This window comes from Schistocerca gregaria, chromosome X (genome assembly GCF_023897955.1).
Source record: "Schistocerca gregaria isolate iqSchGreg1 chromosome X, iqSchGreg1.2, whole genome shotgun sequence".
Taxonomy (NCBI): Eukaryota; Metazoa; Arthropoda; class Insecta; order Orthoptera; family Acrididae; genus Schistocerca; species Schistocerca gregaria.
Window position 1 is genome coordinate 122,223,677 of NC_064931.1, and position 19,486 is coordinate 122,243,162.

General features: G+C 40.5%; 1 protein-coding gene across 1 annotated transcript in view; it reads right to left on the reverse strand.

Moving 5' to 3' along the window:
* Positions 1–1,023: 1,023 nt before the first annotated feature.
* LOC126298465 (uncharacterized) overlaps positions 1,024–19,486 on the reverse strand; it is a 58,502-nt gene continuing 40,039 nt past the window's right edge. The window contains exon 2 of the mRNA XM_049989794.1: positions 1,024–11,663. Coding sequence (XP_049845751.1) covers positions 11,350–11,663 — 314 coding nt within the window. The 3' untranslated portion in view covers positions 1,024–11,349. The remainder of the gene's footprint in view (positions 11,664–19,486) is intronic.

The window sequence follows — 19,486 nt, forward strand, 5'->3', positions numbered from 1 at the left end:
TGTTTTCTTTTCTTATTATGAAACGAATGAAAAGAAGACTAATCTTTGTGATCGATTACAACCCCTCACAACACCAGAAGGGGTCGGCAATCACTATAACTATGTGATGTTCATAATCCCAGTTTGTTTACAATCATGGGCATCTGGCAGTTTATAGTTCTCGCACTCTGCACTATTCGGAGCGAGCAACAGAACCTGTTGAAGTATTTTGACCAAGCTGAAAGTCTTCTAACATGCAAACAGAACTCTTTCTGTTCTAATTCTATGCTCAGTATCTTATCAGCTCCATCTGTAGTGCTGTCAAATGGCTATGAATGGCCACAAAAAGTTCTGCCTATTTTGCAGTTACTTGTGAAGGAAGAGAAAAATAATGCCAAGAAATATAAATCAGAAGCATTCTGATCACCGGCAGGTAAATGCTGTTGATTCTCAACATACACAATCATTTTTTGTAATCACAAACAGAGCCCAAACAAGAAAACAATTAATAGACATTTTGAAAATAAGGTGATGTGTTTGAAAAGCAAACATTCCAAACAGGCTTTTAGTTAGTCTCAATACACTAAGCCTATATCTTCAGGCACATACTGCGACAAACTCTGGATGTGTATGGCTAGTCGTTAAAATATATATTACATGCAAATTTTGCCAAGAATAGATGCTACATTGCCAGGTCCCTACTCATTAGCAATTGAATTGGACACACACATGTATACCAAGCAACAGACAGACCTTTCAAACTATTACACATGTCTAATGGACATCTGTGTGTCTGAATATTTGCTAGGCTTTGGAAAATTTTATACACTATGACATGGTACTACATCCTGACACTAAAACTGACAGAAATGGGAACATTAATTTTTCTTGGCTATGCTTTCAGAAACTGCTAATATCCAATGATTCAGTGTTGCTTCATGAAATTAGTTATCAGTTTTGCAATCTCGTAAAAATATCATTCACATGTTCCAGGTAAACAGTTTCTCATATTCAAATTAGTACAATAAAACATAAAGACATAAGTTTCAGTTTTTCCATATATTTTATTTGTGCATTATAAAAACAATCTTTCTGTACAAATATTTATGATTGTATGTAAACAATATAGGTAATAAGGCTGCAGTAAAACTACACAACAGAAGAAAAAAAATTGAGAATACAGTGTGACTACTTGAGCAATTTCAATAGCCAGTCACATATAATACTGATGTTACAATAAATGTGTAGTTAACTATTGCAGATAACTGTTGGTAAACACTTTCCATTTGTCTTAGTGACAATTAAGTGACTAACACACAAAGAGATACTAAAAATTATACAAACAGGAAACAATTCATTTGAAAGGACTCACAGCTTCATCTTAACAATTTCAATTTCATAAACCAGTTCCATTTAAGGCTGATATACAAATTAAATGCATTCACAGCTAATGTGCCCTCATGTTTTTCAATCTATTTGTAATTATAAATGAGGGGAGATTTTTAGAAACAAATATTTTCTGTTATATATGCACAATTACATAGACTTGTTATCAAAAGTTCATTACAGGCAGCATATCACAACTTATGTATTTGTCTTCTCTCATGAACAACAATAAATTAAACTTAGAAATTTTTATATCATGTGCATCTCTATCTCATACATGATACCATATCCTACACGATACCAGATACTAAATATTGCTGCCTTGTAACCAGTTGCGGTTACATCTGGGACCAAGCCACTAAAAACTAATGTTTGTGAATGTTTTAGTTTTTCATAGCCACTTTTATCTAAGAAAATGTTCTGGATGGTTGCACCATGCCATTCCGATAACATACTAGCTACTAACACTGATTTACATGCCAAAACACCTACCTGCACGTCTGGCTGAGCAATGATAAATATCTGTGATATGCCCACGTAAAAAGGAGGATTTTCTGCAGTTTCTAATTGTCCAGGATGGTTTAGGAAGAGTTATATTTGTGGGCTGTTTTGGGAAGGTATACCGAGGGGGGGGGGGGGGGGGCGGGGGCGGCAAGACAATGAACCGATTGTCTTGTTGACAACATTCTACTGATTTTGTCATAAAAAGGCTGAAGAAACCATATAATTTTCATGACTTTGTAACAGTTTTCACCCAACGATCAGCTTTATTATTAAAAACTGCTAAGCACCTGTAATCCCTAGATGTGTTTATATTTAGGAAACACAATGGGTGCATGCAAAAAGAAAAATGAGAAGAGGAGGAAACAAGAGGTGTACAACAGGTGGAAGGGGGGGGGGAGGGGTTGAGGAGAAACTGTCAATGTTAAGTTGAGCTTCGGTTCTCTAACTACTGTTGGTACACTTCATGTCAACTATCTTATGTTTGTGACTGCTGCCAACTTACGTGATCTAACAGCTGTAGCATTACAGCAGGGCGGTGAACTCTTTTTTCGTGTAAACTGAAAAATAAATAGCATAATGACCTTCTTTGAGTACGAACAACAATGTAACATGCTTTCACATAACCTTGTTACTTCAGTGTGTAATTTATACTGTAGCTGATTATATGCGTGCCTAAAGTTGCATCATTTTATAGTAGACAGACAACATTCCCCCTCTTATGTCCTTCCTTCCCAATCTCCCCGCACTGCACACTCCACTGCGGCTGTAGCTTAACTTGGCACAGACAATATTTATCGACTTCTGTCATTATCTACAGAGTGGAACTATTGTGTCTGCGATCACTTAAACTTGAAATAAAAGAAACATGGCTTAAACAACATTGTAATGATTAAAAACTGGAAAAGGTTTTAATGCTTTAGACTTTAGTGTCTCTCAGAGTTTCATTTGTAGTATGTAACAATGATATACATAATAAATAAGTCTGGCCTATTTCCAGTGACTTAACAACACCCAATGGTTGTCTCTTAGGGTCACTGACCAATTACGTTTGCACACGTGTGTGTTTATATGAGAGGTAAAGATGAATGGAGCATTGGAAGTTTTGCAATGTATTTTAACACTGATGGCAAGAAGGGAGTTGCAGTACTTGGCGAGGCAGATTGTGTCGTTCCCCCAGGTCACCTGAAGTTATGTTTCACATTTAGTTTTTTTTATTTATACTTTGGTGAATGTCGTATGGCACAATGGCCTGGTGCAAGTCTTAATTGAACACAAATTCAGTAACTTGGGGTTCTGGGAACCAACAGCACCTGGTTTTTCCCGAACTGTCACCCATCCAAATTCTAGCTGGGCCCAATGTTGCTTAATTTCCGGCATCAGGCAGGAACCTGTGTTATCAATGTGATGAGGGCATTGGCTTGGTAGAGTGATTTGTTAAATAATGCTAACCTTGCACAATAGTAAATGTAGCTTTTGTATCACCCATTTAATATTAAATCCTTGACTGCTGTAGATATGGACTCTGCTTTCCGAAACAAGTGAAGCTTTGTTGTTGCTATACTGCTTGCCTAATGTTGCTACCAGTGTCGAGAGACAGTGTTCAGGCTGCTATGAAATAGTTATTATCCAATTTTAAGAAGAAAAATTTGATTTTTGCGTATCTTATAGTCTGATATCTTTGCTTGATAATGGACTGAATTTCTTCCATTATTTGTCATAGTTACTGTGCTGCAACATATTATGTAAAGCACTGCACAAAATGTTGAAGAGTTTGTGGAGGTAAAAATGCACTGTGTAGGTTTGCATATGGTTGATTTTAGATCATACATTGCTGGGTAGGAAAAGCACCAAAATTTTATTTAATACTGAGAGCGGAATGATAGTGTATTTTTATACCTGGCAGACAGTTGTGCATGACACTGCTGATTCCATTTATGCACACCAGGAATCATGCGGTCGAAACAATCATCATATCTCATAAATGGTTCACGATATCAAAATGATTATTTTTTTTTGCATGTGACTGCATGCAGAGAGGAACAATTGTTGTTTAACAAACATTATAAACTTTTTTTATTCACCGAGATATAGAAGTAACTCTTCCACTGCAGTGAAAGCATTAAAGCTAGGGGGCTACCATTTAATAATCCATAAATAGTTTGGTTCTAGTTTGTTTTTTTTTTTTTTTTTTTTCTTTTGATAGCTTTATAACAGAGTTAAAGTTGACAGAACATAAGAAAGTGCTGTCTGGATTTTCTTCACTACTCCCGATTTCAATTGGCGAAATACTCTTGAATAGCCAACAACAAGAAGAGTTCAACACCTTAATTGAATTCTACACTGAAGATATGGAATGTAGAGTAGAACATATTCTTCCTGTATTATATTTATGGAGAAGGAAACCTGTGAAAGATCACAGACCTCCATCTGCTGCGGAGCACGGTAACTATGCAACAAAGGCATGTACCCAAATAATAACAGCCTTCTGAAGAGACCTTAACTTTTCCTGGTGAATTGAATGTTCAAATAACTTACGGGTTTGCTGCCGGGTGATGTCATCGACCACCGCTGATATTTCGACAGGAGCACAACCTGCCATTCTCAAGATCGCAGTTGTGCCTTGAGAATGACAGAGTGTGCTCATGTCGAAATATTGGTGCTGGTTGACGACATCACCCGGCAACAAAACCTAAGTTATTTGAACCTTCTGAAGATTTTGATCACATGCCTTTTTATTTTGATTTATCACTTGAAGATTTTAGGTGGTTAATAAAAATGTTTCCCAAATGTTGTTGCACACCTCTCAGCCCAGCCCTATCACTCCTAACTTCCACCATAAAATCAAAATTTTCAATAGATGAAATCTATGTTCCAATTCTAAATGCTGAAACTGTTTATTACACTTCAGGTACTGATATTTTGGATATTGATCTGAGTGAACATCTTGTACTTTAACACAACTGAAACCCTAGGGTTGACACAAGAATACCTCTTAGGCTGCAAACTTGCACTAGGGAATGCCCTGAAGCCCTGAAACTAAACATCAGGCCAGTCTAGAATAATGACAGGCTGGGAAGATTGGAGCACATTCAGGCACTAGTACAGGAGGGAATCTTGTCATCAAATACTATAAAACCCTCAGTCTCCTCACACTCATATTTATGACAAGACTATTCTGTCTGCATCATTGATACTGATGAAAGGTCAACTCTACTAGTTACAGGATGGCCTGGTGTCTACAGCCACCATCAGCTCGGAATCCACTCTACGAATCCACAGTCGTCCGACTGTGGACAGAACTTCAACTCTACGCACTGCACCCCTGTCAGTTACCACAGTGATTGGCTGTAATTGACTGAAGGTGAGGACCAGCCCAATCTTCCATAGATGAAGAACTGATCTGCTTGTCTATGATCTGTTCAGTTTGGGAGCAGGGTGTCTATGCTGACACTCCAGAGGTAGTACAAGTACCACCTTGCTAGCCATATGCTGTGACCGCCTCTCAGGCTGTCTTTCATGTTGCTGTTTTATCTTTCACCTACACACCATCTCAACCAAAGGGGCGTGCACATTTCTTTGGCTGAGCCCAATTGTAGGTTCACTCAAGAGCACTGAGGCTTCAGATGTCCACAGCCATTCCAGGCTGCATAGACATGCTGGCTACTGCAGCCTCCTGTGCTGACGCTACAGTACTGACCCCAGAAAGTACAAGGGGCCTCCGACGGATGCTGCACCTCCATGCAAAGCTGGCTCAGCACAGCCGCTGCTAGGCTTCACTGGGAAGAAGACTGGGTGATTGTACACTCTTGGAAATAAATAAATGTTAATCGAGTGATGCCTAAATAGGGCCTCAGCTCTCCACATGATCCCACCACTGCACCTCCACTCGATTGTTCTACACTCTAGTACGAGGCTGCACCTTATTCATCATCGAACATTTACCTATATAGAAGAATGTAGCAGCAAGTGGACATAAAATTTCCTAAGGGAAGAAAGGGACACAATAGAAAAACCCAGACAATTTCATTTCAGATTAAAATCGTTATTTAAATGAAGCACGATTTCCAAAGCACGATTTAATAACCAGGACCTATCAGCATGAAAAATGAATGTAGAATTCCAATACAACCAACATCTATGTACAAGTAAGATATAAAAGTAAAAGTGTAATAGCAAAACTAAGGTTGGTTACCTTGAACGTGTACAGTACACTGACCTGCTTGAACAGTGCAATGTTGAGCACACTTATTTTAGGCAGATAGATGATTACGATTCAACCAAATATATTTGACACAGTAATGTGGGCATCGATTGTGCAGTTGTTTCCTTACACCTATTCAGACAATAGTGGCAGACATACTTCTTCACCTAAAATACTCAATATGCACCAGTTTAAATACAAGAATGCAAAAAATCATCTATCCATCTTACGAACATATATCATACACTACATTATTTACCCTCCCAAACTGACTGATGTAAAATTATTTCAAAATTGCAGCAGATCCAAGTTCAGTAACTGCTAAACAAACATACATAAATGAAATATGAGACAAACAGAAATGATCTACATCCGACAAGCTAAGCAGATAAGAAAAGTAATAATAATTAGTTTTAGTTTTCTTAACAAGTTAACATTTCAAAACATAATGTCCTCCAGGGTATATATAATGTAAGTGAGGCATGTAAAACAATGCTTAGTTTGTAATAATATTCAACACCCAGAGAAATCCTTGACAGAACTGAATGTGTGTAACTTCAGGGAAGTATTCACTGTTTTACAAGTTAAGAAGGGTGGCATTTTTTCCAAGTACTTATACCCTGACGTATACACATTTTAAGAATTATAAATGTAACTTTCTCTTCATAAGGCGAGATCACATAACATTTAAATTTGAATTATCTATTTCAACAGCATAAATTATTTTGGTACTTAGAAACCTGAGTATAGTTCTTTAGGCAATTATCCAGGTGGCCATTAGACTATTTATGACATTGCACATTGTGTGATCTATTTCAAATATGTAACGAATTCAAGTTCTCTTTTATCAATCTTATTCAGCATTAAAATACATATGAAATTAGCATTTACAGTTCAGTTTGTTCTTGAAAGGGCCAATATATGAGAGATCAGCTTCAGTATAGCAGCAACTGAATGCTTGCGAGGTAGAAAATACATAGCATTTCTGCAAAGGTAAATTTACTAAAGATAGTCCTTTCTATCGTGAACCAGAAAAAATATTTAAGTGGCTAATCTGCAGGGAGATTCTCTACTTGGAAGACTGATCTTGCCAATTCATTACAATAGTACACTTGACAACATAGTACTTTTTACATGAATTTCATGCTGATTCTGTGCCAGTGTGGAGAGTTCAGAGCAAAAAAACTGAAGAGTGAGATTTCAACACCTTGTTGGTAAAGCGATAAAGTTGGGGCATGAGCTTTGGTTGCACCAGACTGGGAAAGGAAGACGGCCATATCTTTTTTTAAAAAAAACTATCCTGGTATTCACAATTAGTCAATTTAGGGAGAAAATAGAAAGACAAAATCTGGAGGGGAATATAGGGTTTTGAACTCTGCTGCTCGCAAATGTTATTCCAGTGCCTCAAACAGTGCACCATATCACTCCACATGAGCTTACAATCAAGCTGCAAAATCAGTCGGATACTGAATTGAATTTTTTTTATTAGTCATTATTTTGATATTAGATGACATGGTGTATATTCTTGTCTGCTAAGTTGTGCTCTAGCTGCAATCAAGTATCATCTACTAACTACTTACAGGTGTTGACAACTTCCCACTTTCCTGTTCTTATTGTAATTGTATACTTCTATACAGGTATATGTAGAGTGTTAGTATACACTGTAGATTGAAAATAACCTAAGCTCTCAGGAGACAAAATTTTTTTGAGCAAATGGAACTCTGTGTCTAACAGATTTGAAGAACAACAACAACAACAACACTAAAAATGCACAGCAGCTACTATGAAATACTATCCATAGGATAGGTTTCGATTTTCTTAGGCCGATTTGTGTACTTTATCTGAGCAGCAATCATGTTTCAGTTGAACAGTTTGCCTCTCACAATATCTGTTAATGCAACCAAATGCATAATTTAGGGTAATGAATATGTACTTGCAGCCAACGCAAAGTAACTGCACTTGAAATAAAGTGTTCACCGATTGTGGTTATTTTGTAAGGAAAAAAAATTGTCTCAACTTATCTACACACTAGATGGCTGAATCTATTGAATAAGAAAGTATATAAAATCGTAATGTGAATACTTCTGGAGGTGCAAAATATGTAAGTATGGATGGTCCCATCAAATAACTATCATATGTGGATATGCTGGAACTTATACCCCTGAGGTAAAAATATGATGGGTTAATGGTTCTATTCCTCAGTTTAAATGAAAATTGCTTTACACAGCTCCATGAATCAGAAAATACTCTCTGATATATACACCAAGAACATTTATTTTTACAGCTTCTTTCATATTATTTCTCAACTACTCCTCACTGAAAACTCATTCCCCAGCGTGCTGTCAGATACCTCACTGTGCTACAACATTGATCTTCTGCAATACAATTAACATTAGCTGAACAACAAAAGCATGCATTCAAGCCTATGTGAAAAAGTCACGACAACATCAACTGTACATTTTAAAAATTGGAAGACAATTATTCTATGTTATGACATGGATGATTCATCAGTAACAATTTCTTCAGCATCATGTATATAGGATACTAGTGTTACTGTTCAATCATCTACTTCGTTGGACAGCGAAACCTGCACTACAGGTACATATATGAAAACGATGACCACAATTTTTTAGGTTAAGAATACATTCAGATTTCACAGTTGGTACAATGCAAGCAGTCCAGCAACATGTGAAGTATAGCAAATTTATGATAAATTAATTTGTAATTGATACAGTATTTACATTTTCATCGTGTTGAAATTTTTAACACACAATCGATCACCAAGTATAAACGAAATACTTGTCTACTAACTTAACTGTGAAATAGCAGCACAAAGTTAAAAACAAAAAAGTGGGCAATAAAATAAATTTGGACAGGTTACACAGGCCTACAAATAACAAAACTTTTTATATATAAAAGTTGCTTATTCTCAAGGCTTTTACTGAGCTGAATTCTAGTACAATAAGGAAAAAGGCATCTCAACCATTTGGTTTTTACACTTAACACTCATTACTAGAACATGCATTTTATCAATTTTAATGATATATTTACTTCATATACCATTTCAATTAGAAATAACTGGAAGTTGAAATTTCAGTGGTAGTCGTTACACATGTTAATATATATTGTAACTACTACGAAAAGCTCTTTGGCTCTTCATTCATTTTTTCTGTGAGAACCTCATGGACCCAAAAAATCTTATTTCTACCTCTATACCTTAAGTTTGTGTTTAATGAAAGTTTTTGAAAGCCATACCCAAAGATTGGAAGGCACCTCTTCATCTATCCAAAGCTAAACTGGAAGAATGTGTGTTTGTTGGACCATATATTCAAAAAAAAAGGTGTTGGAGTATCATTCAAGGAGATTTTTACTATGAGCTTAAGCAACAAACAGGATCCACACTATCTTTCAGTTGTAGCCAACATGCTGGAAAAGTTTAAAAAGTTAAGCTGTTTGACAAGCATCAAGATTCTCTTTTTGAATAGTCATCTATTAATTTGTGTGGTATCAGTGACCAACAAAGGGAGCGCTTTCATTAAAATTTCGAAGTTACAGAATGATGGCATCAGAGACTCAGCAATACCAGTAATGCAGGAGACTACTGATGATCACTTCACAGAGCTGTACAATGGCCAATTCACCAGAGAAAATGCTGTATCAGATGCTTTAAGGAGAAGAGAGAAAGTAAATATAATTCAATGGACACAAAATTTGTATCTAATAAAGATGTGAAAGTAACGTTTCCCCATTTAGGCTGTATTTATTTAGACTTCAGTCTTGGTTCATATTTAAAAATCAAGTTACTTCTCATTCCAGTTATATATGTCTTACTAATGTTCTAGTTTATAATGAAATCATATTGTGATAAACAGGAAGTGATTGGAAAAAAGATAAATAAATAAATAAAAGTACTAAGGATAGGGATTAAGTGTCCAACACCCACAAAAAGTAATGAAAGTATTTTTGGTGGCCTGTATTATTGTTACATTGTTCATCTGCATAATTCTGGTTTGAAATCTGCAAAGAAATGCATTTTTACAGCACATTAATTGAAGCCTGAAACTTCTTAAAACTTCATAAACAAAAGGAAAAATATATCTCGTTCAAAAACTTGAACATGTAGGCGTTCCTTGATAGTCTTTTTCCCTTTGTATAAGAGTTTGCACTTTAAAATTAATTGCATAAATAAATAAGTAAATAAATAAATAAATAAATAGATAACTTATTTACATTATTATGTAAATCTCAATCACAGTTCATAACTGTAATAAAATGCATAATAGAATTATGTACCAAAGTCTTCATCATTTGATGATAACAAGACACCTAGAGCTTCATTACATGTGAAGTGAAAACAGGGATATATATAAAAAAATCACACCTGCAGCACCACAAAGCTGATTCTATGCTGAAGCTCTTTATACTTACAAGTATGACTAGTACAGACAACTTATCTGAAATGAACAGTACATTTAAATAAAATTTGTTGTGACAATCTTATTAAGTAGTTTACAGTACGAGAGCAACACCAGTTTCTTGTGTGCATAAGATGAATGCAACAATCCCAGTTACAGCACCATGCAAAGCAACATCTAAATTACATGTACGCACACACAAAACTACTGGTTGTCACATTCTTAACTGCAATGTGTGTATAAACATACAAATTAAATACCATAGAGAACTACAGTGACAATGTATCTGAGAACTTTTTAAAGGTGTTTTTTCTTTATTGGAGACTATTTTTGTTATTCAGTTCCTTCAACAGATGCTCCTCTTGGCAGTTTCAGTGTTAAGCTCCTGGCTGAAACAAATAGTGCACTTCTCCCCTTATTAGTATGAACAACTGCCTCAGAAACAGAGACTTACCTCTGAAAGACAACCAAATATGAGGTGGATAGTAAATGAATGCTGCATAAATGTTTTTCAACAAAACCTGTCTCTTGAAACCCACAGGTAAAATGCTGAAAGTCACATACGTACAGTCACATTTAATTATATTCAAATTGCAGATGTGATGTATTTTAAACAAAATCCATGATCATCAAACAAATGCCAAACATCAAACACTCATAAGATTGATAAAATGTACATGAATACATCAGTATCAAGGCATCCATTTATGATAAGTACACATGACTTACTTTATTTTTGTTAACTGATAATGCATATGTTTCTTTCCTAGGAAAAACCTGAGTCCTCCATGAGACACAATATATTTTTTTTTTCAAACTTTGTTTAAAGTCACTCACATGGCATCACTTTTCGACATAAGAAAGTTATTCTCCGTACACTTCTGAATGATCTGCTGACACAGGGCCATAGTGCCAGCCACTATATGCTTGTTTATGTCCATCTGTATGGACATGAACATGGATATCGGTTGGGTGATGAGGATACCAAGGAGGTCCCTGACTCTTAAATTTATGGAAGAAGTTTCCAAATCCAAGCAGGAGTAGAATGACACCAATTGTGAGGCCCTTAAGTGCCAGAATTATGAGACCACCAAGCATTGTTGTCATAACTCCCATCTTGTACATCATGGGCAGTAGAGCCATCATAATCCTACGTCGTGCTCCGAACGTCCGACTTCCTGCAACAACAACAAGAAACAAAAACCTATGAAAATACAAGAAGTGAAATGAACTATTTTTTGCTTAATGCTATGCTGATTTTGGCCCTCCAGTACACAAAAGATACACAAATACCATTGTCTACTCAATAACTCAACATGTAAACTACATATTTTCCAGCTGGCATCTCTTTTCCAAATTCTGAAAACAACGTTATTCAAGAATTTTAACAATAAAAAGATAATTTAACTGGTGAACAAACAATGGCTTTCCATGAAGTCAGTTCTTTCTACAGGAGCATCCAGCAAATCTGCACAGGTACTACAGACACTATACAAGGTAAATGTAAAAATGTAGGAAAAAATGCAATTTATCACACAAACATTAACAGACATAAAATTTAAACTTAAATTCCCATGCAAAATATGTTAATCTTCTGATATGACACTGAAATCTGAGAATGGGGCATTTTCATTCATCCAACTTGGGGGAAATTATCAACACCTGCAGAAGAAAAAGACAAGGAAACTGGGAAGGGACTTATTTTATATTTGATGATCGCTGTTTTTATTATTTCAAGTTGAGCAGTTTCAGGCAGTGTTGGCAATCCTCAGATCATTTCCTGTAGTTATGGAGTACCTAATCTTACTCTACAACTATGAGAAATGATCTCAAGATAGGCATGGGTGGCCCAAAACAAGGCAGTTTTAAATAATAAAAACAGTGACAAACATATGGAAAAATATGTCTATCTTCTATAAAAAAGAATTTGGGTAACTGCCTGTCCAGTTTTGACAGAATAAACTGGACAACTACATGAAAATAAAATATATTTATGATGTTTAGTCTCCACAGAAGTAGTTGCAGTTTTTCTTGAAATGTCGTGCAAAAATAGATTTACTCTCGATCACAAAAGTAAGTAATTCTTTTTCTCCTGTGTATATAAAAAATCAATAATGGACCCGTCTCGGTGTGAACATGACAGACAGTATGTGATAGATCTGTTTTTGATGCAGTATCTAAATTATACATATTTCTACTGACATCATAGCCTTCAAGTTTATGTTTTCATTTTTATTCTTCTAAGCATAAACTACAATCTTTAACTCAATACTAAGATACAACATCACACTAATCAAAGCAAAGGCATTGTATATGCAACTACAAACTTCATTATTGGAAGTAGATCAAGGGGGGAAAAAAGTACTGTGAAACTGTCAGCAGATAGGTAACGTAATATAGCTCATTTCAGCACATTTTGCTCTTGGAAGTACTCACAAACCGTGTTAACATACAGACAAAAATATTACAGACTGATTATTTAAGCATTGTAACTGTTTTAACAGTTTAACATATAGTCAGGGCCTTCATGAATCTACCTGTATTTCTGGAAAAATGAACACTTTTTGTTTGTCCTGTATGCTTTCCTTTACCATTCATCCAATGTGATGAAACTGTTGTTACTTGTTGGGCACACACCATGAAGTTTTCTTAATTAGTACATCTACACTGAAGTAGTAAAGAAACTGGTACAGACATGTGTATTCAAAAACAGAGATATGTAAACAGGCAGAATATGGCACTGCGGTCGGCAATGCCTATATAAGACAAGTGTCTGGTGCAGTTGTTAGATCGTTACTAGTGCTAAAGTGGCTGGTTATCAAGATTTAAGCAAGTCTGAACATGATGTTATAGTTGACACACAAGCGATGGGACACAGCAAATCTGAGTTAGCAATGAAGTGGGGATTTTCCCAGTCAACCATTTCAAGAGTGTACCGTGAATGTCAAGAATCCTATATAACATAAGATCTCTGACATCACAGTGGCCAGAAAAAGATTCTGCTACAATGGGATGAATGATGGCTGAAGAGAATTGTTCGACGTAACAGAAATGCAACCTTTCTGCTAACTGCTGTAGATTTCAATGCTGGGCCATCAAAAAGTGTCAGCGTGTGAACCATTTAACGAAACATCATCGATATGCGCTTTCGGAGCCAAAGGCCCACTAACGTACCCTCGATAACTGCACAACACAAAGCTTTATGCCTCGGTTGGGCCCCTCAACACCAACATTGGTCTGCTGATGACTAAGCATTTTTGCCTGGTCAGACAAGTCTCATTCTAAATTTTATCGAGCAGATGGACATGTACAGGTATGGAGACAACCTCATGAATCCATGGACCTTGCATGTCAGCAGGGGACTGTTCAAGCTAGTGGAGGCTCTGTAATGGTGTGGGGAGTGTGCAGGTGGAGTGATATGGGACCCTTGATAAGTCTAGACATGAATCTGACAGGTGACACGTACGTAAGCATCCTGTCTGACCACCTGAATTCATTCATGTCCATAATGCATTCTGACAGACTTAAGCAATTCCAGCAGGACAATGCGACACCCCATACGTCCAGAATTGCTACAAAGTGGCTCCAAGAACACTCCTCCAAGTTTAAACACTTCCACAGTTCACCAAACTCCCCACACATGATTATTGAGCAAACTTGGCATGCCTTGCAACACGTTATTCAGAGGAGATCTCCATTCCCTCGTACTCCAACGGATTTATGGACAGCTCTGCAGGAGTAATGGTATCAGTTTCCCCCAGCACTACTTCAGACATTAGTCGAGTCCATGCTATGTCGTGATTTGGCACCTCTGCATGCCCACGAGGGCTCTACATGAGTAGGCAGGTGCACACATTTCTTTGGCTCTTCAGTATATTTTGCACCTGGAGGAGCACGAGTCATTTCAACAAATAAGTGTATTCATATAAGGGTATGTCCATTAATTACATGAGCTGAAAATGGGAACAGTGGTGTCCGACAAAAATCTAATTTAAAACGGAGAGGGGGGGAGGGGGGGCGCAAGGAAAATCTCACGTCAACTTTTCAATTCAAAGAATATACATTATTATAATAGATATTGTTGTGATAGTGCCACGACATTTAACAGTGCCGCCACGACAGTACGCAAAAACGGCGATAGAGGCGCTCCGCAAATCGGCTGAGCGCGGGAGCGCCACCTAGCTACGAACGGCGCCGGCCGCATGTCACGGCACGGCAGTCGAATACGAGACACTGAGTTGTAATCATGTGATCAGCTATTGTTTCTAAGAGAGTGCGAATATCCACGCAATTATTGTGATTAATGGTTATAACACTTTTTGGCGACGAGGTCGGAATATTTTCACTGCGTTGTGGATTTGCGTGTTCGTGACGGGGCAGACATGGAACAGCTTATGCAAGCGCTCATTGAACAACAAACACAGCTGACGGCTACAATTCAGGCTCAACAAACACAGCTGACGGCAGCGATTCAGGCGTTGTCGACGTCGCTTACTCATCGTCTGTCTTCCTCTTCTCCGCCTCCATTCCCTCCTTACGACGAGGCCGCTGAAGACGGAGAATTATGAGAAGCGTTTGCGGCAACACTTCTTGGCTTTCGGCGTTGTCGACGCTCCTATGTGTAAGTCGTTATTTCTATCTTGGATTTCCCCTCGAGTCTATCAGCTGCTATCTCAGTTAGCCCCTCTGCGGGAACCCGCCTCCCTGTCCTTCCAAGAAATGTGACTTATTGTCTGCCTATTATCGAAAAAACACCCACGTCGTTGCCGCCCGCGTGGCGTTCTACCGGTGTCATAAAACAGCCCCATCAATCTTACCGGGCTTGGGCGGCGGAACTACACGGTCTGAGTAGGAAATGTCAGTTTGTCACGGACACACATCACGAGTCTTATGCTGACTCAATGGTTAGGGATGCTATTCTACGGCTTGCTCCTGATAAAGAAGTTCGGCAACGTGCCCTCCAACTGCCAAACCCGTCGTTGTCGGAAGTTCTAAGCATCGCTCAATCCTTTGAAGTGTCTCACGCTGTTGGCGCGCAAATCGACGCGTGGTGTGATGTAGGCGCTGTACAGTCAACTCTCGACACGGGCAATTTGCCTGTTTCACAGGAGAAAGACGATGTGGCGGCGGTCCAGTCGCGTCAACAACGTCGCGTTGGGCCGCAACGCTCGCAGTGAAACCAGCAACCACAGAAGCCGGTTCGTTCCGCGCTTCCTTCTTGCCCCGGTTGTTTCGTACAGCACGACAGGGCAGCGTGTCCAAAACGTTGGGCCACGTGTAATTCATGTAGGAAAAAAAGGCCACATTGCTTCTGTGTGTCAGTCCCATAAAGTTCCTGTCGACGAGGACGAGGCATCGGCCATGGATGTTCACTGTGTGCTTTCTCAAACAAATAAGTTGTTTGTTACTGTTCGTGTTCTGAATAAAGACATCCGCATGCAAGTGGACACTGGCTCTGCAGTAAATCTGAGGACTTATAATCAACAGAAAATTCCTATCATGGGCCAGTTTGATGCTTCCACTGCCTATAAGTCTGTTGTTCGGCCCCTCACGTTTTATGTGGTGGATCATGCGGGCACTGAAAACCTGTTCGGTTATGATGCTTTCCAGTTGTTCGGGTTCTCCATTGATGATAATCACCTCATATCTGAAGACATTCCGTATCAACAGCTGGATGGATTGTGTTCTGAATTTTCGTCCGTGTTCTCTGCTGGTCTGGGTTGTGCCAAGGATTTTGCAGCCCACATTACTCTTAAACCTACGGCTCGCCTTAAGTTTTTCCGGGCACGCCCTATTCCGATGGCGTTGCGTGCACCTGTCAAGGCTGAGCTAGACAGGTTAACAGCTTCAGGGATTCTCCTGCCGGTTACCTCCAGCGAATAGGCATCGCCGATCGTGGTGGTTTCTAAACCAAACGGGAGTCTGCGATTGTGTGGTGACTTTAAAGCCACTGTCAACGCTCAGAGCCTCATTGACACTTATCCTCTTCCCCGTCCTGAGGAGTTGTTTACCAAGCTCGCTGGGGGCCAGTTCTTTTCCAAACTTGACTTATCGGAGGCGTACCATCAGTTGCCGTTGGACGCTCCTTCCAAGGAATTTCTCGTTATCAACACTCCTTGTGGGTTGTATTAGTACCAGCGATTACCATTTGGCGTCGCTAGCGCACCGGCCATTTTTCAGCGGTTTTTGGAACAGCTCACGGCTTCCGTTTCCGGCTGCATAAACTATCTGGATGACATTGTTGTCACGGGAGCCTCCACTGAGGAGCACCTTCGTAATTTACGTTCACTGTTACGGGTTTTGCATTCGGCTGGGTTGAGGTGCAATCTGGACAAGTCACAGTTCTTCCAACCCTCCATTGAGTATCTTGGTTTCCGCTTGTCCCGTGAGGGTATACGTCTTCTCCGTCAGCACATTGCGGCCATTAACGCTCTACCCCGGCCGTCTACGGTCAAAGAACTTCAGGCGTTTCTAGGCAAGATTGCTTATTATCACAAATTCATTCCATCCGCAGCGGCGGTAGCTTATCCTCTGCATCAGCTGTTACGCAAAAACGTCCCCTTCTGTTGGTCCAACGGCTGTGAGCAGGCTTTTGTCCGCCTGAAGGCTCATTTGCAGTCGGCGCCTTGTCTTGCCACATTCCGTCCGGGTCAGCACTTGGTTCTGTCGACTGACGCGTCACAGTATGGCCTAGGGTCTGTTCTCGCCCATCGGTATGAGGATGGGTCGGAACGACCCATCGCCTATGCTTCCAAGACCCTCAACGAGGCGCAACGGCGTTACTCTCAAATCGAAAATGAGGCGCTCGCTATGATTTCTGCTCTAAAAAAGTTCAGCGTTTTTTTTGCATGGTTCTAAGTTTCACCTCATCACCGACCACACACCGCTGGTCTCTGTTCAGCCCCTCGGCGTCACTTCCGGATAAGGCAGCTCACCGCCTGCAACGTTGGGCCTTATACTTGTCTCGTTTTCATTATGAGATTCACTATCGCCCCACGGCCCAGCACGCCAACGCTGATGCATTGTCGCGATTGCCGATGGGCCCCGACCCTGTTTTCGATCGTGATGAACTCCTGTTTCCACATTGATGAGGAAGAACGTCGTGCGGTCGAGGGCTTTCCACTTACAGGTTCGCAGGTCGCGTCGCGTCGGCTACTGCGCGGGACCCGGTCCTGCGTCGGGTGATCGGTTTTGTTCAACGAGGTTGGCCGGACAGGACCAACGGCCGGGCATCTGATCCCCTTCGCAACTACCATGCCTTGCGCCTTCGTCTGTCTGTTCGTGATGGTGATGTTCTTCTGGCCACGGTCGGCGCATCTCCACGGGTCGTGGTGCCAGCCTCTCTTCGCAAAGATGTTCTCAAACTGTTGCACGAAGGCCATTGGGGTATTTCTCGGACTAAGTCCCTGGCCCGCAGGCACGTTTATTGGCCCGGTATTGATTCGGACATCGCCCATATGGTTGCTGCGTGTGGCCAGTGTGCTCAACAACTGGAGGCACCTCGTACAATGCCCTCTCCGTGGCCTGATCCAGCTCAGCCATGGGAACGGGTGCACGCCGACTTTGCTGGCCTCTTCCTCGGTACTTATTGGCTACTGTTGATTGACGCCTTCTCGAAGTTTCCGTTTGTTGTTAGATGTCCGTCACCCACCACTGGCTTTGTCCAAAATCTTTGCGCTAGAAGGTCTTCCATCCACAATCGTTACGGACAATGGCCCTCAGTTCTCTTCGCAGGCCTTCGGTGATTTTTGTACTGTACAAGGGATTCATCATGTTACAGCACCGCCTTTCCATCCGCAATCGAATGGGGAGGTCGAGCGCCTTGTCCGCACTTTCAAATGCCAGATGAAAAAAATCCTTAGTGATTTTTCCACAGATGACGCCCTGCTGCAATTTCTGAGTTCTTATCGCTTCACGCCTCTGGGTGATCGCAGCCCTGCTGAACTCTTGCATGGCCGCCAACCGCGCACTCTACTGCACCTGCCTTGTACTGTGTCCCCTAGTGCGGGAAAATACTCGGTGGGCGCCGACGTGTGGGCACGAGGGTATGGATCTCGCCCTAAATGGATTCCAGGGGTGGTCAAGGCTCTTCGCTTTGTGAAATCCGTACGGGCGACGGCACGGTTGTTCGCCATTACGACCAGATGCGCCCACGAGTGGTGGCCACGCATGTGCCACCGCCCCATCCTTCGCCTCCACCAGCCCGAGACGCCAGTCCTGTCGCTGCTGCCGATCTACCGTCCGTGTTGATGCAGCCGCCGTCGCTGCCGCTCCACAGTACGCCGGAACCGGCCCCAGTCGCGACGCCGCCTTCTCCGGGACCCATCTCGCTGGAGCACACTCCCAGGTCCATGACACCTATGGATGCTGCTCCGGAGTTTTCACCCATCATCTCATCCAGGAGGCACGTTCCACGCATGAGCTTCCGTCCTAGACATTTTCGACCATACTCTCGTGTCTCTGCGCGGGATCTCCTCGGGGCCTCACAAGAGGCCATGGATGTCTCCGCGCTGTCCATGTCTCCAAGGAAGTGAGTTGTTTTTTTTTTTTTCAAGGGGGAAAAGTGTTGTGACAGTGCCACGACATTTAACAGTGCCGCCACGACAGTACGCACAAACGGCGATAGAGGCGCTCCGCAAATCGGCTGAGCGCGGGAGCGCCACCTAGCTACGAACGGCGCCGGCCGCATGTCACGGCACGGCAGTCGAATACGAGAAACTGAGTTGTAATCATGTGATTAGCTATTGTTTCTAAGACAGTGCGAATATCCACGCAGTTATTGTGATTAATGGTTATAGCAGATATCATATTTCATAAAGTTAATCCTGAACATAGGCAACATTAAAAGTGGTCACTGATCTTTATGGGCTCTATGAACTGAATTTCCTGATCTGAAATTAACGCGGCACAAGTATCAGATGTTATTGTCTTCACCACTTCTTGTATCAAAACTTTTACAGTGCCTATCTTACGCAGTATGCCGATGAATCAAAACAATCAT